The following is a 14,817-nucleotide window of genomic DNA, read 5'->3' on the forward strand; positions in this document are numbered from 1 at the left end:
TTGAGTGTTTCGATACTTTCACAGTATTTATAAAGGACTTAAGCCTGCTTTATAATAAAAAAAAAACATGAAAATCTCACTTTTTTATAATATGGGACCTTTAAAGGCACAGATGTAAACAAATAGCAACTATACAACTATAGATATTTGCACTATAGTCTTACAGCGATACCTAGCAGCCACACTGACTATAAATGAATATATATAAAAAAAAAATGCAATCATCAAATTAATGGAAATGGTCACCTTTAGGTAAAGAAATGTATCAGTAGAATTGTTTTCCCTTTTGTTGAATTTTTTATGTTTTCAGTTACTAAAGAGTAGAAACCTAGAGCTGGTGGTAGTCATGTGTTGTTATACCTCTGATGATTAACACGTCCGACAGTGAAATATCCAATATGAAGACTTTTTAAATTACACTACAGGTGTCCAGTTCAACAGATGCATTTAAAAGATTTTTAGAAATACTAAGGTCATTAACAACAAGTCTTGTCATCACACAAACACACCAGAAAATTTGGACCACATACCAAATAGAAAATCTCCCAAAGTTGTTTAACTGTGTGGATTTAAATATTCTTTAACTCAGCTACCTGTTAAATATAATTTTCTGTACATTTTATTTCCTAAAATGGATGTCTAAATGTTTTTCCAAAGCTTTCTATACAATTCTAGGAATAAAATTCTTTATTTATTTATGGTTTTGGTAATGTTTTTAAAAAGTTACCAAATTTATAGAAAACAAAGTTACAGATTCTCTAACTTTTAAAAAGAATTACCAATTTTATTAAATGTTACTGATTTGGTAAAGTTTCAAAAAGTTATCAACTTTATTTACAAGTTGACAATTTAATATATATATATATTAAAAAATATACTCATTTCGTAAATATATCTAAAAGTTTCCAATTTTATTAAAAAACTTAATGTTTTGGTTACTTTTTTTTTTTAAAACGTTAACATTTTTATTTTAATTTAAAGTTAAAGTTATTGACTGTGTCTTTGTACTTTTACACTACACTTAGTTTTTAGTGTATTCACCATCAACACATTGCTTTAGATGTAACCAGAAAAGCTAAGTAGGTTGCAGGGTGTTTGAAATCTTTTGATCTTGCGGTGTATGTATGAGAAAATTAAGAAACAGGAAAAAAAAGCCCCACTGTTTCCTGAAGCGTTTTACAGTAGGCTATGTGACGTCATGCTTCTTCTTTCCCCAGAAATGTGTTATTGTCTTCAGTCATTGAGAGAACTGACAGCCAGCGACACAGTGGAGGGACGGCAGGAGGTAACGGCTTCTTAGTTTTGATATTTATAGTAATGATACTGTAATATTTAGGAGGATTTTGTGTTAGATTGTATAATTTTTGATAAGGGAGTAGTATAGCTGAGCGTGTAAACAAAACTAAGCGCTGATAACTTATTCTTTTGTAGAAAACATAAAAGCTTACAGTGGAAAATGTGTATGTTGTTAAAACTCATTTAAATGTAACCGAGAGGAGAATTACGGAAAGCTGTTTCTTTGTATTTGATTACGAGCCCATTGAGATGTCTTACTAGATGTCAGTCACTACATTTAAGCATTTAAAAAGGGGAAGTATGAACGGCCAGGAAATTACTTAAGTTAGTGTGGACTGATACGACAGTTTCTCTATGTAGCTCTATGTGGCCAGACCCTGTATGCTCAGTCGTATGTCTGTTTCTCTGTCTTTGTGTGTGCGTGTGTGTGTGTGTGTGTGTAAAACCCTTAGGTTGGCTATGAAGCTGTTTCCTATCCATCCAATACTTTGGTCCAGTTTGCTGGTTTGGTGTGCCTCACAAAGTGGTGGGTAACCTTTGACACCACACACACACACCCACACACACACACCCACACACACTGTCGATATAACTCAGTGAATGACGATCCATGAATATTAAAGTTAAAACATGGCCCACAACTCTTCTTTAGCACACCATGTTTGATTGGTCAAACATTTTTGGCTATCTAGCTTTCATTAGGGTGGTGTGGTGCAGCTTCCGCTTTCCTTGAATACAGTATTCAAGAAAACCGCCTTCCTCCCCCACCGCTGATTAATACCCGAAAAATGTTGATGAATCAAGAAAGATTTTACTGCACGAGAGAATGTGCTGCATGGATGGACTTGCATTGATGCTCACACTTTTCTGTCTGTCGCTGAGTGTGAGTCCTAAAAAGTTAGAACTTGACACAGGGTCGGCTCTAGCCCTTCTGGTGCCCGTGGCAAAATTTGGATTTGGAACAGTGTTTAGTCAGCTTCACTACAATTTACACTTTTGTTTACAAATAAGCACAACAGTCAACAGTCTTCCCTCGCGTGCCTCCAACTTGTGCAAAATGCTGCTGCTCGCTTTTTAACTAACACTTCCAGACGAGAACACGTTACCCACCGTACTTAACTCGCTCTATTGGTTTCCAGTTCAGTTTAGAATCAATTTTAAAGGTCCCATATTGTAAAAAGTCAGATTTTCATGTCTTTTATATCATAAAGCAGGTTTAAGTGCTATATAAATACTGTTAAACTATCAAAACGCTCAATATACGGAGAAACACACACAGCCCGTATTCAGAAATTGTGCGTTTGAAACAAGCCGTTAGGATTTCTGTCCATTTCTGATGTCACAAATATCCAATATTTAGACTATTACACGGTTTTAAACGTAAACATTCTAAATGTGTCCCAGTTTATTTCCTGTTGCAGTGTATGTCAATGACACCAGCTGACAGGAAGTAAACATGGACCCAAACAGGGTCAACAACCTTTTTTAGAAGTCCCGAGGTCGAGGTATAAGCTGAGGTAAAACGTTATGTTTTTATTCCTGTTATTTCTTGATGTTAATGTGAAGCACTGTGGGTTCCATTTGGTTATTGTAAAGGGCTATACAAATAAATGTTGATCGATTGATTGAAGTGCAGCCGGGCAGATGAAAAAGTGTGAGAAAGAGAGTTACAGGGGTGAAAAGTGTATTTCTTTCTGTCTTTCTTTCTGTATTTGTTACCTCAATGCAGAAAATGAGGAAGGGCGTCCACCGGCATTTAAAAAAAAAAAAATATTATTATTTTCATTTTTTTGGGCAACAAGAGCCCTCTTTGAATTTGGAGCCCTAGGCAACCGTCTATATGGCCGATGCCTTAAGCCGGCCCTGACCTGACAATCCATAGCTTTTTATTGTGTTTTCCCTCGTGCTATTACTCTAGATATAAGTCCTCTTCCAGCAGAGACAGAGGCCAACAACCATGATGTCTGTACGGCTGAAAAGGATCCCGGCAACGTGAGAATCAAAATGATCTTTTAACTACCAAATGCCCACACAGGCACAATAAAAGCCTGCTGCTTTAAACTACAGATGGGATTTCTGTACTCTGTTCTTTATGTTTGTCGAACTGTTTCAGACCCATCCGCTGAATCCTCCGGAGCAGGAAAATCATGTAGAGGAGGAGAAGGTGAATGAGGACGTCTTCCGCTGCCTCCTTTACCCAACAAATCTACTCAACTGCTCCTGGTCATTCCACACTTTACAGAAGGATACTCACCTCTTCGTCAATATCAGGTATTCATATTTTTTGTAAATGACACATTAACCATATAGCATAGCTATGAAGAGTATGAATTAAGGCTGTCAAAGTTAACGCGATATTATTAACGCAAATTCGTTTTAACGTCACTAATTTCTTTGACGCATTATCGCAACTTGTGATTTTTAGCTTGTAGAGCTAAAGCTAGAGTGAAGATATCTGGTATCATATGAAACTATTTACATACATTTGTGTAAAGCAAGCATATTTGCCCACTCCCATGTTGATAAGAGTATTAAATACTTGACAAATCTCCTTGTAAGGTACATTTTGAACAGATAAAAAATGTGCGATTAATCACAATTAACTACGGACAAGCATGCGATTAATCGCGATCAACTATTTAAATCTATTGACAGCTTTGGTATGAATATGAATGCATATTTACAATCAAAATGTATGAACTGTTTCAAGTGTGTATCTCTTTCTCTGTCTACTCTCCCAGTATCTGTGATGACAAAAGAGCAGTTCACCCTCTGGACCTCTCGTCTGAGGAGAGAGTCGGATCATTGTCTTTGACTCTGCACGAGCACGAGCACGAGACGTTATATGTGATCCTCCGCTTTAACATAAGCCTGCACGACGAGTGGACGGTCTACACCTCCGCATACGACATGGACATTCTAGGTAACACTCCAAGACAAAAGGGTGCCTTCAAAATGAAACTCATGAGCTAGAATTCACAATTATCATTGAGAACCACAAATCTTGGGACGAATTTGTTAATGTGATAAATAGTATGTACAATTTTTTCCAATTTGTTGGGGATAACAAATTGATATGAGAGAAGCCATGTTGTTTCTCACTCAATATTAGAGGAATGGGAGAAAAATAATTCCTTATATGTTTATCAGTACATTTGTGATTTTTAATATTTATTCAGTTAACAAATAAGACAGGTTCAGATTCCTGTAACACTAGTCACTTTGAATGGCATTTGATCAGCTGAAGGATTCCACTGGGAATAGCATTTGATATTTTTTGTAAGTGACAGGAAACATTTTTAGTTCTGAGACATTTTTGGTGGCTGAGAAGCTGATCAAGTCAACAAGAAAAATTATATTCCTGTCCCAACTCCCAGTATCTGCAGAACAAGCAGCAGAGCAGACAAACAGGCAGGCAGAGTAGGACGGGTCGTCACAGTACTTTAATTAACTTGGTGAGCTGAATGTTCAGGTTAGGTTTAGACTGTATACTGTAGAGAGTCCACAACAGACCTTCCGACTGAATTGTTACGATTATTTCACTAATGTTTGGTTGTGTGTGCCACAGAGGTCCTGTCTCCACCCCAAAACATCTCTGCATCAGTCAAAGACGGAGGCCTGTTGGTGACGTGGGGTCTTCCCCCCCGTCAAGAAGACATTCCCCCTGAATGCTTTGAATACCAGCTGGACATGGGTGACCAGGTACAGTATGGATATGGTTGTTGATTATTCCATAAATAATATATATGCAGTAATGGAAGAAGTATTAAGACTTTTTACTTCAGTAAAACAGCAATACTAGAGTGTAAAAATACTTAGTAGAAGAAAAAGTCCTGCATTCAAAGTGTTACTTAAACCTGCAGTAGGCAGAATGTTTTTGGCATCATCACTTTAATGTTGTAGCTGGTAAAGGTGGAGCTAATTTAAAGTACTTTACATACTGCTAATTCATCATAATGTATTAGTTGATTTATTCATTTTATTATTACTAATAATCTGAATATGCAAAGTCACTAGTAACTAAAGCTGTCAAATAAAGGTAGTGGAGTAAAAAGTACAATATTTGCTTTCCAAATGGAGTAGAGTAAAAAAGTAAAATGTAAATACTCAAGTAAAGCACCTCATAATTGTACTTAAGTACAGTCCTTGAGTAAATGTACTTAGTTATACTCCACCACTGTATATATAGTATCATTTAGCGCATTGTTTTCTGGTACCCATAAACAAGAACAATCTAGGTAAACCTACTGAATGTTTTATCTTTTAAAAACAGGAAGGACCCAAAACTTTCCCCGACCAGCTGTCTTACACAGAGGCCAATGCAGATCCCACCCGCTCCTACAGCGTGAGGATGAGGGCGAGGAAGACGGATTCCTGTGGGATTCCTGAGTGGAGTGCCTGGAGTCACGCCGTCAGTGAGTGCTGTTTGTTAAAGTCGTTTCGATTAGCGGTTCAACCAAAGGCTGGTGACCTTTTATCATCTCCATCCATCGGTGTTGATATCTGGAAGTCTCTAACTACACTGTGTTATATTTTAAGCATCTTTATGTGGTTGTGTGTTTGCAGCGGTGGAACATCCAATTTACAAACTCAACATTCTGGTGATCATCTCAATTTCACTGGGAATACCCATGATCCTCCTGGCTGTGCTGCTGCTGGCGCGCCATCAGAGGTACTGTTTCCGTCTCTAACTGAATGACTTGACTTGACTTCTGACACAGACTTGTCTTCACACCTGCTATATTTGTTATCCACCTCGGTGAGCTGTTTTTCTAATCTGATACCATAAACTCTATTTTTTAAATGTGAAACGGTGTCAGACAGAAGACAAAACGTGACCCCGGCGTCAGCAGAATGGGCGATGTTAAGTGAGAAAACGGAGAAAGGAGAAGTAAGAGGAGTGTACGGGTAGTGGTGGTGACTTTTGTTTTTCTGAAAAACCACCGCAAAACATCCACCCTACACTTCCTAGAGGTTCAGACAGAAACCCCCCTGTACTGTACGAGGTCTTAAATAGCCAAGCAGGGGAAAAACACAACATGACAGAAAATGCAAAAGAACACAAAGGAAGGATGTGCTTCTTTCTGTGACGGTTCACTTGATTCGGTCAACTATTTGTTTTAAAACAAAATGCATATAAAAATTATGATTTTGTCCGATGCAAATGGCAGCAGAATGAGTTTAAAATGTCTACATTTGTGCTTAAACCTGCAGTAGGCAGAATATTTTTTGGCATCATTGGGCAAAAATTCCATAATAACCTTTCAGCATATTGTAATTCAAGTGTTCTGAGAGATAACTAGACTTCTGCACCTCCTCATGGCTCTGTTTTCAGGCCTTAAAAAACTCTAGCCCGTGACAGTAAACTTTAGCCAATCACAGGTCATTTCAGAGAGAGAGCGTTCCTATTTGCTGCTCATTCAACGGAGGCAGCTGTCAATCATTCGCAAACTCCAATCAAACTAGGCAGCGCTGATCAAATATGAATCAATATTCTGTTACTGTAATGCCTATTTCTCTCCTCAAATGTTTTCAGAAACATCTTGTAGTGTACTGTTTAGCTGTAAAATGAGAAAGTGTGCTCCGGCTGGTGGGCGGTGCTTGGTTTTTCCTCAACTGATCTCAACATGGCTGCCGGGTCACAAACTTTTTCATTTTACAACTAAACAGTACACTACAAGATGTTTCTGAAAACATCTGAGGAGAGAAATAGGCATTACAGTAACAGAATATTGATTCATATTTGATCAGCGCTGCCTAGTTTGACCGTTTGATCGGAGTTTGTGAGTGATTGACAGCTGCTCAGAGACGACAGGCTGCAGGTCGGCTCTGATTGGTTGTTTTCCTCCGGTCTGTGAAATCCTGCAGATGCCATTAGGAGCACCGGAGGACACAGAGGCACATGATTTTTTTTCAAATATCTGTCTCATGCGCTACTGTCAGGTTATAGAGACCGTTTAATAAAAAACATGTTTTTTTAATCATATTTGCTCTAATTCTACCCACTGCAGCTTTAAGGCTTATTGTGTGTGTGTGTGTGTGTGTGTTTCAGGGTGACTAAGGTTCTGTTTCCTCCGATTCCTCGCCCCCCGGCAAAGTACAAATGTTTCCTCGAAAAAAATGACACATTCAATGTAAGTACACATACACGCTGACATCACACACTTTACCACTCACCCAACCACAAACACCTGTGTACAAATGGTGCCAATGGTTTTTTTTTGTGTGTGTGTGTGTGTTGTGTTGTTTCCAGCTCTTCTACCCTGCCCCGTCAGCTGAGCCCGTGGAGGAGATCACAGAGGTGGAGGACACGGAGCAAAAGGCCGGAAAGACATTATAAAAGCAATATGGGAAGGACATATTTAAAAAAATAATAATAATAAATAAAAAATCGCCTGAGGTAACGCCATGCACTGCCAGGTGTTGAATGCATGTTTAATGTGTGTAAGCCTGTATTTGTGTGGACATTGTGGTTTTATGTTGCTCATGTTTGCAGTTTGCAGTCCATCAGGCCCAGTAAGTTGGTTTGTGACACTGTAATACATTTTAAGACATGTAAAAGTATACCAACAGGACTGCAAAACACGCTTAAGATATCATATAAAGGAAGATTTTGCTCATCATGGTCATTAACTTTTTTTAAAGTTTTATAAATACAATTTTTATGCAGACAAATATTTAAAAAATATATATATATAATACATCCACGGAGCCTTTAGAAAGGTGCGGAATAAAAGTATGTATTTTCCTGAAAAAAATAGTCTGATTATGAATTAATCATTTAAAATATTTTGGCGGGTCCAAAATGAATGTTTTGTTTATATCTGCGGAAGATGTCTGACGTCTGGCTTCCACTTCTAACAAGGCTTGTGAGCCAATAGTAAAACAACGTTGGTATCACGTGGTATCTCTGGGTCATCAGTTAGTGTGGAAAAAAAATAGATAAATGGCTGAAATTGACGGCAAGCGCCTGACAACGACTTGTTGTGAAGTAAATGTAATGTAACGGGGAGGGGGGAGAATGTGACATCTAGTGGCTGAATGTTATCAATAGCAACTTTAATTATTAATTTGAACAAAGGATGAGTTTTGATGAAATACACTTGCTCTGCCTGAACTTGCTTGTTAGCTGGTCCTGAAATTCAGCTCTAGTGCTTCTACAAAATGTGTAGACCGTTTTGAGTAAGAAATAAAGTCGAGTGATATACTATAATATCATGTGCTCATTTAAAGTGAATTCATTTGTTCAACCTTTATTTAATGGTCCAATGAGAGAAGTTCACACTCTCTATGGGAGCCGACACGGGACAATAACGGCAAAAAGTAGGTTGGATAATGCCAGTGACCTTGTGTTGCAAACATGAATAAAATAAATTAAAGTTGCATGGTGAGATATACCCACTATAGATTTTATGATATGTCTTTCCTGCAGTGCAACATTTCCTGTATAGTTACACTCTGTTCTGCTACAGTGACTTTAGATCAGATAAAATATGTGCAGACAAACCACACAGATCAGATAGATCACTGTACTCAAGTGGTACTTCCCCTAGCAGATATAAAACATAAAAACCCATCAACTCTGTGTGTGTTTGTAGACAAAAACATTACAATACACGACCACAATTATGTAAAAATATCTTTCTTTTATGACACAAAACATCATAATACACACAGATAGTAGTTAATAGTTTGGAACCCGTTGACAGGCAAACAGCCTTTCTCACACACAATGATGGACCACAAAATGAAACCGCAACAACAGAGATAGTGTGAGATGTATTTTCACACATTTCTTTTTCTTTTTTTAACAAAAAACAAATGTTCCCACATTTCAATGACTTTCAAAATCTCTTGAGTACTTTAGTGAAACGTGAAATTGACAAGGTTTGCATACACTACAGTGGCCTCTTTTTCATAATCGTGTCAAGTAATACACCCAATGTAAAGTATTTTTTAAACTGATACTAAAAGAGACACAAATACTGCTAAAAAAAAAAAATCAGAAATATAGTACACAGATCCTTGATGTGCCACATGCTGCATCTCGCTTGTCCACCTGATTAATGGCGCCGGTCTGCCAAGCTATAAAGGCATGGCCTCAATACACCGAGCTGCTGCTGCTACACGTTTCCATGTAGACAAACTCTGTGGAGGACACCATCGAAAATGTGTAAGGGTTGATGAGTGAGTTCCTCATGAGCCATGACGGACATTTCATAGCTGAAAAAGAACTCTTTTACGATGCTCCGCAAACATAAAAACACACAGTGAAGTCACAGAGGGTGTATCTGTGTGTGTGTTTGTGCCTGTGTGTGTGAGTGTGTCATACCTTGTCCAAAGCTGGTGTATTGCAGCTGTGCTTTGTCCAGTGGGTCTGTGAGGGGGGCTATACCCACGTCAGACACTGCACCCGTTCTGCAGCTCTCTAGCAGTGTTTCCAGAGTCCTAAAACTCTGCAGTCGGACTTCTGAATCCTGGTAATCACATACAAACCATAAATTACATCCTTGTGTGTGTGTGTGTGTGGGAGTGTATTACCCACGTTGTAAATTGGGACATACACTTGTTTACACAATCACATTGTTGGGACTCCTCTTCCAAATAGGAACAAATTAGACGTCCCCATAGGCAAGTAGCAGTTACAGTTAGGGTTAGGGTGCTTTCCCATTACGGACCCGGGCCCGGATCCGAGTACACTTGTCCCCAAAGTGCAGTTTGATTGATTAGTGTGAACGCTCCCTACCGTACTACGGCACGGTTCGTCGATCCGTACTCGAGTCCACTTGAAAAGGTGGTCTGGAGTACGGATCATGTGGACTCGGGTACGGTTCGCATCAGGTGTGAAAGCTAACCGTACCGAAACACGGAAGTGGACCGCTGTTTAACGCGAGTAACGTTAGCAGTTAGCGAGTAGTTTTGAAAGGGTAGGCTTTTTTCAACGCAGCTGGTCTCCTCCGAAATCTGTATACATACAAAACTGTTTCATATATACAATATGTCTGTATATGCGTGCAACATGCGCCGATCTTATCCTCTGAGCTGCACGGCCGTGAATGATACAGCAGGAAGGCCGGCGAGAGGTTCCTTAAAATATTTAAACAATAGTCGATGGGGTTGAGTGATGTTTCTAATTTTATTTAGCTGATTTAATGGTCTGTCTGCGAAGAACGAGAGATGATCAGCTGCTCAGCGGGCAGAGAGAGAGAGACGGACTGGGGGGGGAGACAACGTGTAGAGTCGTCCTACTTTCACATCAAACTCTGTGAAATAAAAGCTTATTTCAACCAAACCAGAGTTGGTGATTGTTGGAAAGACTAACGACGACGGTATTGGTGAGTTTTATTTTGTTTCTGTCAAGTTTGAATGAAGTGTCTTACGATGCTCCGCCACTAGAACAGCTGATCTCAACATAAACAAATACACGTGGATGATGATGCAAGTGTACTCGGGTACGGAACAAATTTACTAATGTGAAAGCTGAGCAGAGAGTGGGGGCAATCGTACTCGGGCACGGTACAGATCAATCGTACCTAATGTGAAAACGCCCTTAGTCTCAGGTAAGTCTCCAGGAAATGAATGCAATGTCCTCAAAAGTTATGAAAACAGGACTGTGTGTGTGTGTGTGTGTGTGTGTGTGTGTTACCTATGTTTTGGGGACATTAATCTGTGCAGTGACAATGTGGGGACTCGCCTTGTTTTTGGGGATGAAATGCACGTCCCCATAACATAAATCATTACATTTTAGGTTGAAGACTTGGTTTAAGGTTAGGGTATACATCAGACCAGCACATATGGGTACTTCGCAAAAAGTCAAGGCCGCGTCCCCTTTTTGGGGATAGAAAACCAAAGATCCCACAGACTTCAATGCAATTTCACGTATCCATTCATCTCTTGTTAATCAAACGTTTGTTTTAAAAGAATGTCTAATAATTATTTTGCGATCGTGCCTGAACCTGAGCGTTCGCGATACCTTAATAATTTAAGGTTAATCACCGCCATGTTCAGTCTTCCCCCGTCCAACACAGTGGCCGGATGTTGCTTATCCAGACTTCTGTACAAACCCCATTAGGCTGAGTGTTGTCTGTAAATAACCAACCTGTTAATAGCCAACTGTTTGATCTATAGCCTGGGATTTAGTTGGAGACGACAGTCTGATGCTGCTATAACGTTAATGTATGACTGTATTACTGCAGCAGCCTCACACTCAAGCTAACGTTAACTAGCCATGCTAGTCACTGTCACCAGCATCATTTAGTGATTTACCACACTGGCAGTGAATATTAACGTACCCTATGTGCCTCAGATCTCAGTGTGAAAGCCTCGGTTAACCCGCTACACAACAGCTTTTCATCATTCTCTCTCCTGTGACAGCGAGTTTCTTTCCCCCAAACGGGAGCGCAGCCTCGGCGATGACGCGATGCTGGTCTGGTCTATAGCTTGGAGCCATAAAGCCCCTCTATTATATCTTGACATCAGCATTTTTTAGTTTATTGTTGGTGCAACCAACTACATAGCAACTCTTTTGCATAGCATTATTACTATAAATACTACTATGAGCGGTTTGTTTAAAGTAGAAGTTTGGAGACATGTTTCAATCTGTTACCGTCTATAAAGGGGACGTGGTCATGCAAACCTACTCTGGATCACGTATCGCCGGTCTGATGTGTGGTTAGGTTTAGGTTAAGGTTAGGCAAGTAGCGAATATGGTTAGTGAGGGTAAGTTTCCAGTTAATTAATGTAAGTCAGTAATGTCCTCTAAAGTTCTGGAAACATGACCACATATCCACAATGTGTATGTGTGTGTGTGATCTGTCTACAGATGTTCACCCACCTGAAGACACCAGCCGTCAGTGGAGCGTACGAGCCTGTAGGTGTGCACAAACGGTGCTTTCCTGCAAAACACAAAGTTCAAGAATTAAAATGATTTGCTGTGAATGTGTAAAATCTGAGGTTACTCACATCAATGAGACCATTAAAATGTGAAAGAGTGATCGTATGTGGGTCTGGGGCAGAGGGTTTCATTTTTTTTTTGTTCCGACACACAGGAGTAAAGATACATTATGTGATAATTTGGAATTTCTATACAATTTTTCATCCTTTTTTCTTTGTTTTTCTCTTTTTCACGAGCTATAAATGCGGTCTGTCTTTTCAAAATTTGAAATATGGATTAATTATGTAAATATATTTCAAAGTCTGGTCTACTTTGAAACACTAAATAACAACTAGTTTGTAAATAGGAAAGACTTTCATGGCTGTAATTCTTATTATTTATATTACAGGATGACTTTTGAATATTTTAGCGGAACCACTTGAAACAAAGTTTATAGAATATGTGTATTGTCCAAAGAATCAGCAGTATACAGCGGCGGTACTGTACAAGTACAAGTATAATCAGTGTACTTAAGTACAAATTTGAGGTTCTTATACTTTACTTGAGTATTTCTATTGTTTCCTACTTTCTACTTTTACTCCACCACATTTCAGAGATAAATATTGTACTTTTTACTTCACTCCATTTATGTGACAGCTAAAGTTACTGGTTACTTTTCAGATCAAGATTTTATACGTCAAACATGTTATCAGTTTATAAAATATGCATCATTATAGATAAAACTACCCCCAACAGTATATATACAGTTGTTAAATTTACCGTGTCAACATTCAGATGCTGCTTAGACGGTAATGAATCAGGAAATATCACTCCCAGCTCACCTCACACACAGACAGTAGGCCCCCTGCACGGTCTCGCTGTCTCTGAGCAGAAAGCTTCCATCATGTCCAAACCTCCCCAGCAGCCTCTCTGTGGCCTCGCTTCCAATTCTCCCGAAGTAAATAGACCGGACCAGCATCCCCTCCCTCTCCATGTTGCCTCTGAGACAGGCTCCCGTGTGTGCTTAAGAGATGAGAAGAGTGCAGCAGGCTGCAGCAGCAGATGAGGGTGTCAAAGGCTGTGAGGCAGGAAAAGCTTTTCTGGTTTTCACACTTTTCTGTCATGCATCTGCACCTCACACGTCGTGCACTTTGTCTTACCGGAATAATGAGTGTCAGCAGAAAGAAATATGTGCGTGCAGCAATGTCCCCCACACTAACCACAAGCCAACCCACCCACACATGCACAATAGCAAAGACATCCAACCTAAGCTGTGGTTTGATTTGGTGCTGTCTCCATAGCTTTTATTAGGGCCAGAGCACCGACAACGTCGAGCCAGCGAAGGCCCTATTGAAACTGTAGTGTTTCTTCTTTTTTTCTTTTTCTCCCAAATGAATCGCCTTTTTGAGGGCCTTAACATGCTCAAAAAGTTGTTAAACTTGGCACACTTATTTAATTTTTTTTTTTATATTTTAAGGGTCTCGGGCTTGGGTGTTGCAAAATGGCTCGTTAGCGCCCCCTAGAAAGTTGGAAAAATGTAGCCCCTCGCTCCGGTTCCACCTAAATGTATGAAATTTGGCAGACAGATGTAACATGTGGAGATGCACAAAAATGCCTCTTGGAGGTATGCCCAAAACTCAACAGGAAGTCAGCCATTTTTAATTTAATGTGCGATTTTTGCCCATTTTTTGCGCTTTGTAGGTCGTGCACTTTAACGAACTTCTACAGATTTAATCAGATCCACTTGAAATTTGGTCAGGACCATCTTAAGACCTTACGGATGAAAAGTTATTCAAATGGTGAGTTTTCACTGAATGACCTGACCGTGGCGTGGCGGCCATTTTAAGCCATTCGCCATGAAACAGGAAGTTGTTGTAACTCCACTTTACGTAGTCTGATCTGCCCCAAATTTCTCAGCTATGATGGTGGTCCAGGCCTGAGATCATTTTCATGTCAATATAGACTCATAGCCCCGCCCCAAGATATTAACCACGGCCCTTTAATAACTCATGAAGCGTTTGTCGTAGAGTCTTGTGGGAGGCGTCATTGCTCTCATCAGAGTTCCGGTTTCATTGTGCCTGGCCGCGTCAATTGGCGTCCCGCCAGTCCCCCCGACGCGCGGGAAGGTGCCAGGGCCCGTTCATCGCTGCTTGCAGCTTTAATTCTTATTTATTGGCTTCTTTAACAAAATAAAAGTAGCAATAATTCAAGCAGAATACAACATCATCTAATAGTAGGATACTTAAAACTGAAACTATTAAAGGTACAGTGTGTAGGATTTGGGGGCAGTACCCCTCCACTCCTCCCTTTTCCAAGGCTGCAGTAAGGTGAGCCGCTGAGTGCAAAACTGTGGTTACGTTGTTCGCCTCGCTCAGAGGCCATCCTTACCATAATAAAAGTACTTTAGGACCACAGTTTTGCACTCTGCGACTCACGTTACCACAGTTTCACAAGAGATCTACAGTGGCCTTCAGGTAACGTAAAAATGCGAGAGGGCCTCTCTAGAGCCAGTGTTTGGTTTGTCTGGGCTACTGTAAAAACACAGTGGATCGACATGGCTGACTCTGTGAAGAGGACCCGCTCCCTATGTAGATATGAGGGGCTCATTCTAAGCTAAAGAAAACACAACGGTTCTTATTTTCAGGTGA

At 39.8% G+C, this 14,817-nt stretch overlaps 2 protein-coding genes across 3 annotated transcripts; one reads left to right on the forward strand and one right to left on the reverse strand.

Moving 5' to 3' along the window:
• The first annotated feature begins 1,201 nt into the window (after positions 1-1,201).
• On the forward strand, positions 1,202-8,509 carry LOC141776679 (uncharacterized). 2 transcript variants are annotated; one of them, XR_012595790.1, is made up of 11 exons: positions 1,202-1,285; positions 1,749-1,822; positions 3,215-3,288; positions 3,410-3,567; positions 4,038-4,219; positions 4,865-4,998; positions 5,570-5,711; positions 5,863-5,968; positions 7,349-7,430; positions 7,550-8,019; positions 8,058-8,509. XR_012595790.1 is itself a non-coding variant. In XM_074650427.1 (10 exons), exons 2-10 carry the CDS (start codon positions 1,756-1,758, stop codon positions 7,634-7,636), a joined length of 1,032 nt encoding a protein of 343 aa, XP_074506528.1. In that variant the 5' UTR covers positions 1,202-1,285; positions 1,749-1,755; the 3' UTR covers positions 7,637-8,509. The 2 variants fall into 2 exon arrangements, 1 of the variants encoding a protein (XP_074506528.1); XM_074650427.1 differs by having other exon boundaries at positions 7,550-8,509.
• A 413-nt stretch (positions 8,510-8,922) lies between these two features.
• LOC141776681 (SH2 domain-containing protein 1A-like) lies at positions 8,923-13,333 on the reverse strand. Its single transcript, XM_074650428.1, has 4 exons — positions 13,012-13,333; positions 12,131-12,191; positions 9,629-9,773; positions 8,923-9,444 (listed from the first exon to the last, which is right to left on the reverse strand). The coding sequence occupies exons 1-4, from the start codon at positions 13,161-13,163 to the stop codon at positions 9,398-9,400; spliced, it is 405 nt and encodes a 134-aa protein (XP_074506529.1). The 5' UTR covers positions 13,164-13,333; the 3' UTR covers positions 8,923-9,397.
• Between the last annotated feature and the right edge of the window lie 1,484 nt (positions 13,334-14,817).

This window comes from Sebastes fasciatus, chromosome 11 (assembly GCF_043250625.1).
Source record: "Sebastes fasciatus isolate fSebFas1 chromosome 11, fSebFas1.pri, whole genome shotgun sequence".
Lineage (NCBI taxonomy): Eukaryota > Metazoa > Chordata > Actinopteri > Perciformes > Sebastidae > Sebastes > Sebastes fasciatus.

Bases quoted from the DNA above. Each gene is read 5' to 3' on its own strand.
- LOC141776679 (XM_074650427.1), top strand. From the start codon at position 1,756: ATGAAGCTGTTTCCTATCCATCCAATACTTTGGTCCAGTTTGCTGGTT. The intron at 4,999-5,569 runs GTACAGTATGGA...TTTTAAAAACAG, and splicing joins AGCTGGACATGGGTGACCAG to GAAGGACCCAAAACTTTCCC. The intron at 7,431-7,549 runs GTAAGTACACAT...TGTTGTTTCCAG, and splicing joins AAAAAAATGACACATTCAAT to CTCTTCTACCCTGCCCCGTC.
- LOC141776681 (XM_074650428.1), bottom strand. From the start codon at position 13,163: ATGGAGAGGGAGGGGATGCTGGTCCGGTCTATTTACTTCGGGAGAATT. The intron at 12,192-13,011 runs GTGAGCTGGGAG...TGTGTTTTGCAG, and splicing joins GCCTACTGTCTGTGTGTGAG to GAAAGCACCGTTTGTGCACA. The intron at 9,445-9,628 runs GTATGACACACT...TGTCCTCCACAG, and splicing joins ATACACCAGCTTTGGACAAG to AGTTTGTCTACATGGAAACG.